The following is an 18669-nucleotide window of genomic DNA, read 5'->3' on the forward strand; positions in this document are numbered from 1 at the left end:
CTGAAAGTTATAGACTAATAGCTCTAACATCATGTTTAGGTAAAATTATGGAAAAGTGGTAAATAACAGATTAATTTATTTTTTAGAATCTAAGGAGCAGATTAAGTTTTATCAATTTGGATTTAGAAAAGGCAGAAGTACAATAGATCCTGCATTATGTCTGGAACATGAAATTAGACATGCTCAGATTAATAAGGAGAATTTAATAGCAGTCTTCCTGGATGTGGAAAAGGCTTACGACATGTTATGGACAGAAGGGCTGTTGATTAAAATAAAACAAATAGGTATAAGGGGTCAAATATATAGATGGATAAAAAAAATTTTAACTGAAAGAAATATTAGAGTAAAAATAGGCGGGGAAATAAGTTCAAAATATCAAGTTGAAAATGGTAGTATAATAAGTCCTATGCTATTTATTATAATGATTAATGATATTTTTAGTAGTATAGATAAATCTTTTGGTGTCATTATTTGCAGGTGATGGTTTTATTTTGAAGAGGGGGAAAAAATACAGAATTTGTAAATAGGAAACTACAAGAGGCATTAAATAGTGTAGAAGCTTGGGCTTTAGAATGGAGTTTTAGATTCTCATCATCCAAGTCTAAATTTGTTATTTTTACAAATAGGAAATTAAATATTAATGTAAATCTCAAATTATATGGAGATGTTATAGAAAAGACAGAACAAATTAAATATTTGGGTATCTGGTTTGATAAAAAACTTACCTGGAAGATACATGTAGATAAAATAGTTGAGAAAAGTAAAAAAAAAAAAAAAGTAAATATAATGAGATGTTTGAGAGGCAAAGAATGGGGAGCAGATAGGAAAGCATCAAAGACAATTTATATTGGACTAGTTAGATCAGTTTTTGATTATAGTTGTATTTTATACAATTCAGCTTCAAGTAGTTTATTAAAAAACAGATCGAATACAATATCAGTCATTAAGACTATGTTGTGGAGCCATGAAAACTACCCCAGTTTCAGCTCTACAGGTTGAGATGGGTGAGATGCCACTGGAGCTCAGGAGAGAACAACTAGCCATAATTTATTGGACAAATATTAAAGGACATAATGAAGATCATCCTCCATATGTAACGCTGCAACCTTGTCAAGAAAAAGAAAAGAAGCAAATAAATAGTTTTGGGTGGATAATAAATAAAGTAAAAGATGTAGGAATAGGTAACTTTTTAATTAGTCCTGTGGTTGTTATTCCTGTTATTCCATCATGGATCTTTGGACTGAAGTTGATTTAAACTTACTGAGAAGAAGGAGACAGTTAGAAAAAAAGGAGGTGGAAAGTTATATAAAAAGAGAATATTCAGAGTATATACAAAAATATACAGATGCTTCTAAAATGTTAGATGGTAGAGTAGGTATATCATTTGTAATTCCAGATTTAAATATTATGAGAAATATAAGAATAACAGATAAATTGACAGTGTACACAGACGAATTAATGGCAATTTTAATGGCTTTAGAGTGGATTGAGGAAACGAGAGAGAGGGAGGTTTTAATTTGTTCAGATTCAATAAGTATTAATAAATATTCTAGAGTTAAATTCAGAATCATGGCAAGATATTATATTGGATATAAGTCACTCAATATTTAGGATTAAAAATGATGTTTCTCATGTTAAACTAGTTTGGATCCCTGCCCACATTGGTGTGGTAGGAAATGAGTTGGCTGATAGTTTTGCTAAGAGTGCTGCAAAAAAGAATATTGTTGATTTAAATATTAAAATAAGTAAAAATGAGGTAAAGAATATTATTAAAATTTATATCAAGGAGAATTGGCAAAACCAGTGGGATAGAGGAGGCAATGCTAGGTTTTATTATAGTATCCAAAAAAGTTGGGGAATTAAGGAAATGTAATAGAATTAAAAAAGAAGAAGATGTTATATCTAGAATAAGATTTGAACATACAGGATTAAATAGTACTCTTAAAATAATTAATAAACATAATACAGGTTGTTGTAATTATTGTGGAAAATTAGAAACAGTCCAACATATATTTTTTAGAATGTAATAAATATGTTCAGGAAAGAGAGGTGTTACTTAAAGATTTAAGTAGGAATAAAAATAAATTGGATATTAGGAAATTGTTTCAGAGATCATCTGGGGATGTAGATTTTAACAGTATTTTTAGTTTTCTAAGAAGAACGGGCATTATGGGGAGATTACAATAGGTAAATGTCTGATCCATACTCCAATCTGGAAGGTGGCGGTAATGCACCTAGAAGTTGTTTGCCAACCGCCATAAAGAAGAAGAAGAAGTAGTAGTAGTACTTTTTTGGTTTAAAACAGCTTCCGTAGTTTCTGTGATGTTGCTTTTCGGACTTGTGTTCTCTCTGTTCCTGACAGCTTTATTATTTCTTCTTCGGGTTTATTTTCTCTTAAATTCGGGATCTAATCATCCGCCCAAAACCAGAAGCCATGTTGCTGTTCTGGTCGTTGCAGGATCAGGTAAGATTCAACATGGAGGCAGAGTCGCACTGCAGGCAGGCAGTTGGTCAGAGACACAGCCTCTTCTGCCTCACACCACCATGTCTAACCAGGTCAGGCCAGCTGTCCTGTGTTCACTTTAGTGACGGATCGTCAGTAAAAAGAATCTGGTGATCAAGTCTCCCTGGGTGATGCAGCTGCATGTTGATTTAGTTTCTCTTAATGTTTGTTTGCTCTTCGTGTTTCTAGGTGGTCACACCACAGAGATCATGCGGCTGATGGAGAGCCTCTCTGCTGCCTACACACCTCGACACTACGTGATCGCTGACACTGACAAGATGAGTGAGGAGAAAATTGTCGCCTTTGAAAGTTCAAAACCACAGTCGCACACTGACGTCCAGGTAAAGGCATTGACCTGTCGACTGTACTGTAGCAGGAAGAACCAGAGCAGCTGTTGAAATCTATCGTTGAAACCAAAAGTTCACTGAATGAAAAGACATCTTATTTTCTCACTGTCTGAAGTTAAATCAGAGGGAACTTCTCGTTTTAGATCAGTTCGAATTACCTGAAAGATTTATGTACTACATGCCACAATGAGAGAGAGAGAGAGAGAGAGAGAATATGTCAAGGATTTTCTTTAATTAATGACTTCAAAATCAGAGGCTTACGTACAGAATGATTACTATTTCTGTAAACAATGACCGAAAACCCAGATAATGACATCATGGGTTTGCAAACTTTTGATTGACTGACAGAGTTAATTGGAGGTAGATCTGGAAAACCCTGCTTTCTGTGACATCATGCTTTCATCCTTTCATATGCTCGGAAATTAGTCAAAATATCAGGAAGATAATTGTGGAGCTTCACCAGTGTAGTTCAGCCTTGAGAACAATTTCTACATGCTCAAAACGTACTACCTTCATCTGCTCAAACAGTTATGCAAGTATAGACATGATGGGAAAGTCCAAACATCATAATGCTCAGGAATTAGACGGGTTCTGGTCCAAAATGTGCAGATTATATATAACATAGTATTTTTCAGACAGTCTTCATGATGGGATTGTTGAGCAATCTGATAGACAGTGCGAAACAACTATTTCTGAGCCTGGCTGTTCCTCAGCGGATGCTACAGACTCTCCTGCCAGACGGCAACCAGATGAACAGACCATGGAGAGGATGGGTGGAATCAGAGAGGATCTGGTTTGCTCTGGCTACGCAGCGACTGTGTGCAATGTTCTGGATAGGGAGGAGTGGAGTTCCAATGAAACTCTCCGCTGTCTTCACCTGTCTTCGCAGAGATTTCCAGTCTGAGGCCTTGCGGCTTCCAGACCAGATGGAGATACTGCTGGTCAGCAGACTCTCAATGGTTCCTCTGTAGAAGGTGAAGAGGTGAGAGGGGGGAGGGAAGCTCTTTTCACCCGTCACTGAAAGTGCAGGTGCTGCTGTGCCTTTTTCACCAGTGAAGTGATATGAGTTGTCCAGCCAAGGTTGTCTGTAATGTGAACCCCCAGGAACTTAATGCTGCTGACAGTCTCCACTGCTTTAGGTCTCCACTACCTATATAGGTGGAATACATACACACATGTTCATGACATACTTTGATTAAATTAATTTCTCTTAGAACTCAAAAATAGAACTCAAAAGTTTTATTTTGATCTCATCTGACCACATAACTTTCTCCCATGACTCCTCTGGATCATCCAAATGGTTCAGGGTAGACTTAAGACATGTGCTGATTTAAGCAGGGGAACCTTTTGTGTCATGCATGATTTTAAACCATGACTTAGCTAAATATTAATGTATGACCCACAGTAAGCTTGGAAAGCAGCACAAAATTGCCTGCACTCAGCCGGATTAGTATGATGGTAAGAAAGCTAAGCAAATAATCCAAAAATAAGTAAAGTCTTTGGGCTAGCGGTGGAAGAGGCTGGGTTCTGCTCTCACTGTTGAACCGCCGCGGCGACGTGCTACTGAGACATAATATTTCCAACGTAGCGCAGTTCCCACTCCACCAAACAGTAATCTCTTACATTGAACACCTGCTTAAAGCTGCAGCATGTAACTTAGAAATTAGTTTTTACATATGAATTAAAACTTTTGCTATGTCCTAATGTACATCTTTTGGGTCGGGAGGGGTGTTGGTGACCATCTCCAGCTGTCAATAGGCGAGAGGCGAGGTACACCCTGGACAGGTCGCCCGTCCATCATGGGATAGATAATCTGAAAAAAATTGAGCTCCTCTGCTTTCTCCCTGTATTCTACAGAATTACACCACTAGATCAGAGTCAGCATAAAACGTAGAATTTTGATTTAGTAACTAAGGATTGTTTATTTTGATGCAACCTACATTTGACTCTAAATGAATGTTTCCTTTTTTATTTTATATAGGCAGTGTTGTGATATTTATTTGACTTTATGTATATTTTAGTGTGAAAGTCTAATTGTTAAATAGTAGCAGTCTAACTATTAAATGGTAACGTTCAAAAAATGTTTGACTGAGCGTTTGTCTATATTAGCTGATTTTATGGTTTCGTTTTGCCAGATTACATAGCAGCATTTATACCTAAAGCAAAAAACGAACAGCCAATCCATGTGATCAGTATCAGTGATCGACCCTCATGGGTGATCGGAATTCTCAGTAATAAACTTGATTGGAGCGTTCCTAAACAGGACTGATTGTTTTTGCCAATACTTATTCTTTGCTCTTTTGTTATGACGTGTAGCCAGAGCAACAAGGTGGTTTACAACAGGGAGCAGCTGCTTTACATAGCATAAAATCAAGAAAATTATGGGCAACCCTGACCATCCTCTTTATGAAACTGCCTTTAAAAAAATCAGTGGAAGGCTTCTTCAAACTGTTGTAATACAGACTGTTGTTGCTACAGGACATCCTTCCTATCAATCAATCAATCAATTAATCAATCAATCAATCAGTCAAATTTTATTTGTATAGCACATTTCAGCAACAAGGCATTTCAAAGTGCTTTACATCATAACAAACACAAAGCCATGCAACATAGAATCAACAATCAAAACACGACATTAAGTCAAGTTCCATCATTAAATTCTTAATTGATTACATTTCAAAACCAACTCTGAACGGCTGGGTTTTCAGTCGAGATGTAAAGGAAGTCGGTGTTTCAGCTGTTTTACAGTTTTCTGGAAGTTTGTTCCAGATTTGTGGTGCATAGAAGCTGAATGCTGCTTCTCCTTGTTTGGTTCTGGAGATGCAGAGCAGAACCAGAAGACCTGAGAGGTCTGGAAGGTTGATACAACAACAGCAGATCTTTAATGTATTGTGGTGCTAAGCCGTTCAGTGATTTATAAACTAACACCAGTATTTTAAAGTCTATTCTCTGAGCTACAGGGAGCCAGTGGAGGGACTTTAAAACTGGTGTTATGTGCTCTATCTTCCTGGTTTTAGTGAGAACGCGAGCAGCAGCATTCTGGATCAGCTGCAGCTGGAGGATGGATTTTTTTTAGACAGACCTGTGAAGACACTGTTGCAATAGTCAATGCGACTAAAGATAAACACATGGAGGAGTTTCTCTAGATCTCGCTGAGACATTCGTCCTCTGATCCTGACCACAGCACTGCTAAAGCATATGTCCAAAAATCTACAATAGAACATCTATCACCTGATGTTCTTCAGGCGATAGAAGGCCGACTTTGTAACTGTCTTTATGTGGCTCTGGAGGTTCAGGTCAGAGTCCATCACTACTCCCAGGTTTCGGGCTGATCGCTGGTTTTCAGTTGTAATAACTGAAGCTGTGCATTGACTCTAGATCGTTCCTCTTTAGGTCCAAAGATGATAACTTCAGTTTTGTTTCTGTTCAGCTGGAGAAAGTTTTGGCACATCCACACATTTATCTGTTCTAAGCATCTGTTCAGTGATTGGATGGGCTCTGAGTCACCTGGTGACATCGTAATGTAGAGCTGTGTATCATCTGCATAGTTATGGTAGCTAATATTATTTCCTGTTATAACCTGAGCTAGTGTCCTCTGCTATGACCATCTACAATAACTCTTTAATTAAATGAGTTGTAACATTTAATTTTCCTCTGGGATTAAAAAATAGTTTTGAATTGAATTTGAATTTAATAAATTGCATTATGAGGAAAGAACAATATGTAAAAATATTGAAGCAACATCTAAAGACATCAGCCAGGAGTTAAAGCTCAGGGCCATCGGAGTCTGCCAGATGGACAATGACCCTCCGCAAACAGCCAGAGTATAAAGCGGCTCAAGAACAAGTTAATGTTTTCAACTCAGTCCTATGGAGAATGTGGGCAACTCTGGAAAGATTTGTGAGATTGAGGCACCTAAAGACCTGACTGAGTTATGCCAGTTCCATCAGGAGTAATGGGCCAGAACGACAGCAAACTATTGTGAAAAACTTGTGGAAGGAAACACAAAAGGTTTCGCCCAAACCATCCAGTTCAAAGGCAGTTCTGCCACATACTTAGGAAATGTACATAAACATAAATAAATAAATAAATCTTTGACATATTCCTTCTCTCATTATTGTGGCATTTAGCAAATGAAAATAACTTTGGTCATTCTGACATAAAACAAGAGATTTGGTCTGATTTAACTTCAGATGGTGAGGAAAAAATGTTGTCTTTTAATATGTTGTATCTAAGATTATGGTTTCAAACCTCTATTAGCAGCACAGTTAATTGATGTTGATTGGGAAAATGTCCTTAAGAGATTCCATTATTCATGATAAAAATAATCATTTACTTATGTGGTCAATAACATTTCCTAAACTTCAAAGATCCTCCTGGTTCCTCAAAAGACCATACTAGCTAATCATAAATTGAAACATGGATGACTGAATTCAATTGTTATCAAAAATCATCGTTCCAAATAAAAGACAGGGCCGGAGAGCAATGGGAGAAGCCAAATATGACCAAGAATGCACCGAGAGGACTAAAAAAAATGTTCCTGAACACAGAACAGTTACGTCTGTGTCCCACATTGATCTGACACATTTTACTGCTTTCCATTTACAGAAAGGCAAATAATGGAGAAGTTTGAAGAGAGTCACTTGCCTCTCACTGGTCTGTATTCTTAGTACTAAGATCAGTCAGCTCAGGCATTCCCGATGAGGCAGGTGGAGGTCACCAGACAGGAGCAAATGAACAAACATGGAAATCCATGTTGAGATGATGGATTGCAGGTCAATAAAGCATAAAAGTATGGAGGTCACACATAAGATGACGGTGAAAAAAGACCATCAAACATCATTTCTTATCTGGGAAATGTGGTCATTCGCTTCAAAGAGTTGGGAAGGATACAACAAGTGTTTTAACTCTGGCTTAAGAGGAATATCTCCAAAAGCAACACATTGGACCTGATCAAAGTCCCTGACAACTCTCAGTCTGGAAGCAGGGCTGCAGCGTACACAATATCACCTCCTTTTCTCACTCTCCCCTATGTACTTTCATCACTCTGTGATTTTTAGCATTTTCGGAAATATCATTTGTGCTCTATGAGATTCTGCTGCCATGAGACTCCAACGGGTGTATTGGCATGAACAATTTATGTTCCTAACAATTTGAACACATTAGCCAACAATTATAGCACTAAATAATTCTTTGGAACATGAGCACACTGATTTTGCTATGATGATATATTTTGCAGCTCTAGGGTTTTAAAACTATTTTTCAGAAGGTGTGCATCCTGTTACATCTGTTGTAAAATGAATGCAACATGTCATAAAAACAATATCCTACCTAGTCTAACATGGTGGTCATAGCGTGGTGGTATACGATTGTTTTACTGCTTCAGAACCTGAATGACTTGTTGATGGAAACATGATCTCTGCTCTAAAGCAGATAATGTCCAACCATCAATTTCTATTGCAGGACAATGATCTGGAGCACACTTGGAAGTCCATCGCTGATTGGTTCAGAAAACAAAATAAAAAGTTGGGATTCCCCTAGTTAACGTCTGAATTTACGGATTAAAATGTTGTTGCATGATCTTCAACAGGACATTGATGCTGAATATCTTCCAATGTGGCTGAATGAAAACAATTCTGCAAAGAAGAGTAGGCATCACTCCTGCACAATGATAAAAATGACTCATTGCCTGTTATCTCAAAGAAGAGATAATTATTTACTTACTTTACAGATCAAAAAGAAGAAAATCCTGACTATGTTTTAACTGTTTAGTTCACCATCAATCGGATCCCACGGAGCCGAGAGGTGGCCCAGTCATGGAGTTCCTCTGTTGTTAGCACCCTGAGCGCTCTGAGATACTCCCTCCCTTTGGTGTTCAGACTCCAGCCTGATGTGGTGAGTGACCCATAACCTTGACACAACCATCTCTTTTGATTCTCTCTGCACTTCATATTATTGATTTGTTTTCAGATGATTCGCAACAGCAGAAAACAAGTGTTTTTTTTTCTGTTGATGAAGTTAAGATTAGAGTTAAACCAATGTGAATAAAAGCTCCAGAGACTTGTCTGCCAGGAGCACAGTGTACAGTTGCTTTGGTAGACAACATGAGTGTGAACCACAAGGTTCTGATTTTGTTTTTGACCCGCTCTGTAGCAACGCCTTTTGTCCAGATGGATATTTCCAGACCTCTGGTAGCTAACATCTTTCCATATATTTAGCTGCTGGAAGTAGGAACCACCTGCTTGACTCTAAGGCAGTCTTTCTCAAACTGTAATAAACAACTGTTTAGTTGCCGTGATGTGAGCTCAAAGACACTACAGTTAGCTTAGCTGTGTTTAAAAATAATAATGGATAAATGGAAACATGATCAAGACACTAAAAAAAGCCTGAAGATATTGGTGGAAAGTTTCTCATTTTAGTGACAGAACTTTAGTTTTTTAATACTGTTGCCATGCTTAGCATGCCACAGGTGTGCAGACCTCGGTCTGCAGCTGTGCTGAAGGTGATCTGACGATGAGGAGGTGGTGAACAGCGTTTTGCCCCACGCTGACTAACTGAATCTTAACACATAAAATAAAATCATTTATGTTGGACTATCTAGTGACTGAAAGAAAATGTTTGTTTTTGCCAATGCAACTCAAGTTATTTTCTTGTATTATAATTATAGGTCACCCTAAAATGTTATTAGTGCACAAGAACTTTTTTTATTTCCATGTGTTTTCCCCCCCTTTTAAAGCTCAGAATCCACATTTTCACAATCTGTAAATAACTCACAACGCCCCGGGGAGCAGGCACGTGATGAGGAGGGGGACAGAAGGGGCTTTACCCCCTGCCCTTTTATCCTTGATGCCCCTAGTGCCCTTTTTGAGTTTTATTTTCATTTTTGTTTTTTTCAATTTTTACATTTTTCTTTAATATGTATGTCAGAAGGCCTGCTTGTTCCCCTCAGCAATAATATTTATCTAAATATAATGAATTAGCAAAATAAACTAGTCTGGCTGCCCTCAGTCTAATAATGACTCAGTTTCTCTTCCTCCATGTTGTTCAGACACCGGGTCCATGGTGAGGAGGAGGGGGGCGGATCTTGGGCCTCTATCAAATTATGGGCAAGAATATATATTATATATTTTCCAACACTTATTTGTGAATAAAAACATAGGTCTGATGTTGAAGTTAGAAAAACTTTCTATTTATTTTTCGGAATTGTCCTCACAATAGCGGGACAGAACCCTCCTCAACCCCAATCACAGAAAAGGCTCAGCTGCAGAGAAAACTTCTGACTTTAACTTTATCAGGCTGCCCAGTGCTGGACTGAATGCAGCCAGAGTCGGTCCCACCCACAGATATAAGGAATGTCTGTCTTTATATTAAACATTCTCAGCGTTTCCCTCAGTGTGTTAAAAGCCTGGTGGGCCACTAGGCTTTACTTGAGCCCCCACCAGGCTAAGCATAGCTAATTTAAGTTTTTTAAATGTTTGCATTTTTAAGACTTTATAGTCAAGCATTAATCTTCCAATAACACATAATTATCAGTTGATATTCTCAAATTGGCAAAACCCTGCATCCTGATATAAAGAAACGGTACTGTGACTGTCTTTACAGTCACAGTACCGTTTCTTTGTTTCAGAGGGATGCAGCACTCTTGAAATTGCTCAGATATCAGGGCATGATCATAAAACCCAGGGGTCTAAATTAAAAATGTTCTCTACCAGCCACAGTGGCTGGTAGAGAACATTTTTCACTGACCACTTTTTTTTCTTTTGGTTACAAACCCCACCAGTACAGGCAAATTATATAAAATATATAATTTATTCTTAACTATATGAAAACCAATTTACTGACAAGACGTTTAGCATACAGATGCACATATACAGAATAATTTAACATGAAGCATGGACACCTTAACAGAGGTGTAGTGCAATAAGTTCAGCAAACTTTAACTACACAACCCTAACATTATTGCAAGCATTTTCTATGTTGAACATTTCCACATTTTGGCTTCAACTCCCCCAGATAGTATTTATTAAAGATGTGTCTAGTCATTTTTTAAACATTTTTAAAATAGTATTAATAGCTGTTTTTTAGCTGTTATATTTTTTTCCCTTTTTACATTTCCTATTGAAATTCACAATTCTTATTATTATTACTAAAAACATCTCAGAACGTGCTTATTACTTACTCAGTGTTTTTCTGACTAAATGCTTGTTCAATGTTTGGTACCCCTACCCGGACTCACTCACACACATCTGCCCTCCTGCCTGGATGAAGCTTGATGAACATTTCCACTCCTTCTAACCGGGCAGCAGCAGCTAACCTGAACTCTTCCTCAATCTGCCCCGGGTCAAGTCTCTCTCATCATCCTCCTCCGACGATAATAATAAAGCCCCTGAATCGCTCATTCCTTCTCCTTGTCCGCTACTGAAGCTCCTCCAACGGTCAAAGTTAGTGTAGTAATTAACATATCGGTTAGTTTGACACATTTTTCTGAATGGGCTTATACGCTTTTTAGCTTTTGTTGTTTCAGTTTTTCTCGCATCCGATCTCGGAGGGGAGGGGCGGGCCAAGAAGGACCAAGAGACTTCATTGGATAAGCCGAATGCCCGTCAATAAAATCAACCAATGGGCTGTCGCTGTCAATACAAATGATATTTAATATAATTTTCTTGTTAAATCATGACAGTGTAGGGCTGCCTCATATACAGTATGTGCGTCAGTCTGTAATCCAGATGGTCAGTCCTCCCCTGCACAAACTGAACACAGTTTGTTTTTTTTTTCCTGTTCAAATTGTCAACCCGTCACAGTGGTGGATGCGTTGCTCCAATTTACACGCCACTCCATACTTTTACCTGCATTTGGCCAGTGGCGGGTGCTAATTTCCACTCAATGTCAAATTTATTTATATAGCACTTTAAAAACGGGTGTAAAACTGCACCAAAGTGCTGTACAAGAACGACGACAACACAAATTGATAAAAACAGAGTATCAAAACACTACTTCAAATAAATGCCAAAGAATAAAAATGAGTTTTGGGAAGCATTTTAAAATGATCCAGGCTGTGGGCAGATCTAATTTGGAAAGGTAGATTGTTCCATAGAATAGGAGCAACAGAAAAAGCCCGATCTCCTTTCATCTTAAGTCGGGTCCGAGGAACTGTCAGTAATAGCTGATTAACTCCTGCATAGAACCATCAAATGTTTTACTGCAAATGGTAAACAGGGTCACAGGAAACGTTTTGAGAACTCCTAAAGATTTGAGAAGAATCAAAAATGAAGCTACCAAGAACTCGTTATCTTCTGGTGTTGTCATATTCCAGAACTGCAACCTGCCTGGAATTCCAGAAGTACAAGATGTTCAGAACTCAGAGACATGGTCAAGGTAAGGAAGGCTGAAACCTGACCACCACTGAACAAGACACACTGTTGAAACATCGAAACTGGATCAAGACAGATTTGAAGACAGATTTTTCAAAGCTTTTTGGACTGATGAGATGAGTGACTCTTGACGGACCACATGGATGGACCTGTGGCTGGATCAGTAATGGGCACAGAGCTCCACCTCACATCAGACGGCAGCAAGGTGAAGGTGTGGTAGTCCTATGGGCTGGCATCACTAAAGATGAAATAGTTGGACCTTTTCAGGTTGAAGATGGATTCAAAATCAACTCCCAAACCTGCTGCCAGTTTTAGAAGACACTTTCTTCAAGCAGTGATACAGAAAAATGTCTGCATCTTTCAAGAAGACCATGGTTTTTATGCAGGAAAATGCTCCATAACATGCATCAAACTACTCCACTATGTGTCTGGCCAGTAAAGGCCTTAAAGATGAAAGAACAATGAAGTGGCCCCCTTCCTCACCAGAACTAAACCCCATTGAGAACTTGTGGGCCCTTCTTAAACAGTTCACATCTCTGATCAGTGTCTGGGAGGCTGTGGTTGCTGCTGCACAAAAAGTTGATCGTCAACAGATCAAGAAACTGACAGACTACATGAGTGGAGGACTTATAACTGTTATTGAAAAGAAGGGTGGCTATATTGGTCACTGATTTATTTTTCAAATGTCAGAAATGTTTGTCAATTTTGAATTGTATATTTATTATTCTCACTTTAACAGATGACAATAAACAAGTGAGATGGGAAACTTTTCAGTTTAAATTCAGTTGCATAATAATCCTGCACACATAAATATTGTTTTAAAAAAGCCAAAAAAACTCACTTTTACTTTCTTAAATATTCAGGTTTGAGAGGTTGTTAACATTTTAGATTGACAGAGAGCACTGTAGATGTTCAACAATAAAATTAATCATCAAAACTACAACTTGAGTAATAATTGTGCACACAGTGTAGTTGGTCACACAATAAGTAATAGCATTGATGTCCTCTCTAGGTGTCTGGCAAAGAGCAATCCAAGTTGTAGACTCAAATCAACCTTGTAGGGCTTCTTTGGCTTCCTGTGATTACATTTTCTTGATTTTATACATCTGGACCCTAAAAAACTGTACAGTAAGTGATGCCTAAGACCTTTACTTAAAACGTGACAGCACAATGCAATTCTAAAATGTCCAGCAGTCTTAACGATAAGAGTGAAACGATGGCTCCCACCTGCAGTTCCTTTGTGGTCGACCCTGAGCCATAGATCCAGCTCTTGGAGCGCTAGGGCTGGTATCTCTTTCCATCCTGTCCTTGTTCCAGGCCTGGGCGGGTCCTCCTCTCCGTCTGGCCAACATACACAACAATGTTGAGTGACAAGTTTCAGCTCGGGTGAGCCCCTCTGTGGCCCCACTACAACCTTACTGTCTCGGTTTCCTTGGGGCTACTCCTCTCTTACGCCATCACCTGCGATGACCCTGAAGCTTGCATCCTTGTTGCTGCTGCTCAGAGCTTCTGGCTGCAACTCAATGCTGGTACCTGGTCATTTTCTGCATGCCTGGTTTACATCTTCTCAGCAGTTTCTGTCTTGCCTCCCAGTCCCTGGCACGCAGGCTGGGTGTTGGCAATGCCCTCATTGCTTTTGTCTCTCTCTGTCCCGTGCTCTCTCCAGACGCCCCGTTATTTCCATCTCCCATCACCACAGATGGGAGAAACTTGTGTAATTAGTCGTAGGTCTCTCCCTGTGACTAATTACAGGGAGGCAAGACAGCAAGCTGCTGAGAGGATCACCGTGATCGATGACTGGCACTGACAGTTGTGGACGAGCCATCGACTTGCAGCCAGAAGCTCTGAGCAGCAATAATGCGGATGCGAGCGTCAGGACCTGTGACCAGGTTCACAGCCAAGGAGAGAACCAGTAGCCTCTAACTCAGCCAGGGAGTGAGAGGCTGCTCCTTCAATAAATGATACAACTCACAAACCTAGAAAGCTAAAACCAAAACCTACATGTAAATAAAAATGGCCACCTTTCCACATATCATTGGGCGTAATGATGTAGCATGTTTATTACCCATTGGAGAAGATCACATTGGAATGAAAAACTGTGAATCAGTATTTGCCAGTAAGAAGCCCAATCACTTCATCTCTCTTTCCACTTTGTGTTCATAGCATGAGAAGCATTTTGTCTAAATGTGGCCTTCAACTTTGAATATAAGTGTGTTTACAACCTCCATTTCTCTGATTAAAGCCAACTTTCCATTACATGGCCCATTTACTGCCATCCTGAAGAGACAAACATGTTCTGATCTTTGTCAGTGTTATATCCTGGAAATGTGCTCAGCCCTCTCTCTTTGTGTCTGTGTGTTTTCACAGGTGCTGTGTAATGGTCCAGGGACCTGCGTTCCTCTGTGTATAACTGGACTTTTACTCAGAATTCTGGGAATAAAGAAAGTCGGGATAGTGTATGTTGAAAGCATTTGCCGAGTGCAGACACTGTCTTTAACCGGCAGGATCCTGTACCTGGTATCTGACTATTTTTTTGTGCAATGGTCATCTCTGAGGGACAAATACCCCAAAGCCATTTTTCTGGGAAGAATAGTTTGATAGGTGATAAACCATGGATGCTAAGTTGCACACATGCAAATAAAGGACTGAATGTCTGCTGTTCCACTTATGTATTTTTCATACTTGCTGTTTTCAGTTGTATACACAATTAAAGTTGAAATATGAAAGAGGTCCACCTCCTGATTAAACCTGTCTGCAAATCCTGAATGTTTTATTCTTAAAAATGATCCCGTCATGGTAAGAAACCCTGGTGAAAAATAAATATACTAAGTATTTAAAATTTTAGTATACTTTGGAATATACTAAAGCCAGCATACTTTAAGTCAGACTAATCATGAGTATAAATTGGTGCACTTTAAGTTCACTTAGGATTAGTTAACTTAACATTTTGGAACAACAAATTTTGTGCTTAGTGTCTAATAGTATTTAAATTGGATTAAAGTGTACTTTCATGTACTTTTTTTGGAACAATTTAAGTTATACTTAATATACTTTAAGTATATTGCTTTTTATGTAATATAAATGTGCTTGATTAGTATATTTTGAGTGTACTATTTTTGTGATCAAATTACATTTAAAATATATTTAGAATGTATTTTAAGTATATTGGCATTACATATTTTATATATTAGTAGTGTGATTACAGTATGCCACAATTCCATTTTTGGTTTATTGTAATTGTAATGAAGTACAATTTTAGTTAATGTCTTTTATTAATCTGCTTTCCCACATTGTACATTACATGCTTCTTACACACTACAGTACTGCAAACACATCAGGTACCAGAACAAGAAGGATCAATTACAACACACTTTCCAGATGAAACAAATTACATTGTGTATTCAATATATTCACATTTTTCATGAGGACATTGCCAATATACTATCACAGAATTGTACAAATTGTCAGTATATTCAAAGTTTACAGGCAACATGCTTCAGAAAATTAGCACAATAAAACAATAGGTACACTTTAGATCAGTGGTGCCTAACCCCCGGGCCGCCCAATATTTCTGTTTTTCAGCTGCTGCTGCTCAGCAGTTTGACCCAAAGCTGACAGGCATGAACTACAGCCATACTGTCAAAAAGTGGCTTTGTTACTCAACAGAGCAGGAGGAAGGCATCAAGGAACCAAAGTGATGCCAATCAGAGTCAGACTTGGGTTACCCCAACTTGTACCGTTTCCCTGGTTCATTCAGTACAAGGCTTAACCTCATGGACGTTGTTCTTTCATGGACGATGGAATGTTGTTCAAAAAGGAGTCAAATGTGTTTACAGATTTATGGCTATTTTCCTAAATAAAATGTAATATTAATGTTGTCATTTTTAAGTTTGTGTAGACACATTATTTTGAAAATATGTATTGTAAGATAATTTTGAACGACATGATATCCATCGTCTGCCAACAAAATTGCCTGTTTAACACCAGTGAAGAAACCTTTAATGGCATGTTATGATGTAGAACTATCAGACCAAAAAGTGTACATGAATCAACATTTATTCCTTAACTTTGAATATAAATCAACACAAATGTGTAGATCCACATTCAGATGATGGTTGAATCAACATTGATATAGTGCCAGTTATGTTGAAACCCTGATGTTGATTCAACATGTAAGTCACCGACCACTTTCAATATCGTTTCAATGTCAGGCTTCAATGTGGATTCAATGTTTCTGCTTAACATTGTTTCAGAGTTCATTCACTCATATTTTCCTATCTGGGATAGCAACTCCATAGCAACAGTCATGACAGTTAGTTACAGTACCTACAAAGATGGCTGTCAACTGCAAAGTTCTTGAAAGTGTGATGTGACATGAGAACTATGTGTTGATCCCAAAAGTATCCCAAGATTCTTGAAAGAGTTACTGTACATGGTGACAGCTGTGAGCAGGAAAGACCTCCTGAAGCAGTACGAGAGAGTGGAGGAAATTCAAACCATCTCTTCCATCTATCATAATGGGCAATGTGAGGCATCACTGTGAGGATCATGATCTTTGAGTTCTCCATTGCACTTAACACAATTGAGCCTGTTTTTGCACAAAGGCTTCTTCTTATTCTCTGTAATACAGACCGTTACAGGAGATCTTTCCTGTCAGCAGCCAACACCATCCACAATTTCTCTTTGAAGAGTTTTGAATTAATACAAGCTACATTTAATTTCCTTCTGGGTCAATAAAGTATTTTTGAATTTGTAACAGAGAATGTGAAGAAACCTCCTACTAAATACACTTTGTTTTTCTGTGACAGTCTCATAAAAAGAATGCTCAGGGTTGTTCATAATGTTCTTGATTTTATGTAAAATCCTTCTTTGCACCAGTGATTCTACGGTCGTCCCCAGCACAGAACCAGCCTTCTTCATCAGTTTGTTGAACCTCTTTGAGTCCCTGGTTCTGCTACTGCGGCCCCAACAGATGATGACAGATGAGATGACACACGTCTAGAAGATATTCAGCATTTTGCTGCAAACCTTGAAGGATCTAAGCTTCCTCAAGAAGTACAGCCTGCTCTGACCCTTCTTGTAGATGGTTTCACTGTTGAAAACCAATCAACAGTGATTGGTTTTCAACAGTGAAAACCACTACAGTCCAGTCTGTTTGACAGGAAGGCTGTAGGTCAAAGGAGGGCGGAATGTCTATTTGGCTGGAATCGAGAGAAGAATGACGAGCTTGTTCCCGAAGTCATTCTGTTAAAGAAAGTGTTCAGCTCATTTGCTTTGTCCAGACTTCCTGTTTTTGGTTGAAGCCTGTGAGCTTCTTCATCCCTGACTACTCATTTCTGATGATGTCCTCTTGTAGCTTACTCTCCAGCTTCTTCCTATGCACCACCTCGATGTCTCCAATCTTAACTTTGAACTGCTTATGTATACTCCTCAATAACTCCCTGCATCTCACACTAAAGACTTTTTTTCTTGTTTAGTAGCTCCTTCACAACTGGCAAACCAAAGTTTATTAGGGAAGCTTCTCACTGTTCTGGTGGGGACGATGTTGTCCACACAGAGGCTCGTATAGTCAGTCACGCATTCAGTCATGACATTGATGTTCTCTCCATGTGGCTGATGAAGAGCAAACCCATCTGTAACCTCAAGAAACTGCAAGGCTTCTTCAGTTTTCTCAGTCTTTTTCTTTGCAGCTTACCTCTGAACAAGGGGTTTATATTTTGAGCAGAGAAAAACAAGGCAGTGATCTGATTTCCCCAGAGGTCTGTCTTTGGAGACATATGAATTCTTGACATTATATTCTATTCTAAATTATACACAACCCATTTTTTTAGACAAGGACTGTAATTCTTTATTCAGTTGTATTAAAAATTTGATCCCACATATCATCAAAACTTGCAAAATATGTTGTGATGCTGAAGCTAAAATCAATTAACTTTATGCTGTGGTTAGGAGAATGGCCTTAAATCAATTTCCTGGTACATGTGGCCTCACTGTTCATTTTCAGAGTAATAAACTTTATTTGAAAAGGGTCACTGTACAGCTCAAATATAAATACCACCATTTCCTACTGAAACCAGATTTGATAGTAAGATCATTTGCATTAGTGTGATCACAATTGTCACTTTATGGATGCAGGTGCAAACACAATACAGCATTCTGAGTTTTGTGATAAATTTCAAATATGTTGTACCCCTGCAAAGTCTAAAAAAATTCAAAACCCTTTCTAATCAGCTTCAATCCATGATTAGACAGGAGTAGATATATTCCAAGGTTTTCCCTCAGATATGGACTCTGTATTCAAAATGTTGATTGTTGTGTTGTCAAATGTAATAACTCTGTAAGTAACTGTTTATCCAATTACTCTGCCGGTGGTGCACTTAAAAGGGAATATAAAACATATTCAATATAAAGAGACTTTAATAAGAACCCTAACCCATAATAAAAGAAA

At 38.3% G+C, this 18669-nt stretch overlaps 1 protein-coding gene across 2 annotated transcripts; it reads left to right on the plus strand.

The window, feature by feature from the left end:
* The first annotated feature begins 2235 nt into the window (after window positions 1-2235).
* Window positions 2236-16098, plus strand: alg14 (ALG14 UDP-N-acetylglucosaminyltransferase subunit). 2 transcript variants are annotated; one of them, XM_032552179.1, is made up of 4 exons: window positions 2236-2464; window positions 2693-2844; window positions 8623-8745; window positions 14589-16098. In XM_032552179.1, the coding sequence occupies exons 1-4, from the start codon at window positions 2323-2325 to the stop codon at window positions 14817-14819; spliced, it is 648 nt and encodes a 215-aa protein (XP_032408070.1). In that variant the 5' UTR covers window positions 2236-2322; the 3' UTR covers window positions 14820-16098. The 2 variants fall into 2 exon arrangements, with proteins under 2 accessions (XP_032408070.1, XP_032408071.1); XM_032552180.1 differs by lacking the exon at window positions 14589-16098 and adding an exon at window positions 3486-3832.
* The last annotated feature ends 2571 nt before the right edge of the window (window positions 16099-18669 follow it).

Source organism: Xiphophorus hellerii, chromosome 21, assembly GCF_003331165.1.
Source record: "Xiphophorus hellerii strain 12219 chromosome 21, Xiphophorus_hellerii-4.1, whole genome shotgun sequence".
In the NCBI taxonomy this organism is placed as follows: domain Eukaryota; kingdom Metazoa; phylum Chordata; class Actinopteri; order Cyprinodontiformes; family Poeciliidae; genus Xiphophorus; species Xiphophorus hellerii.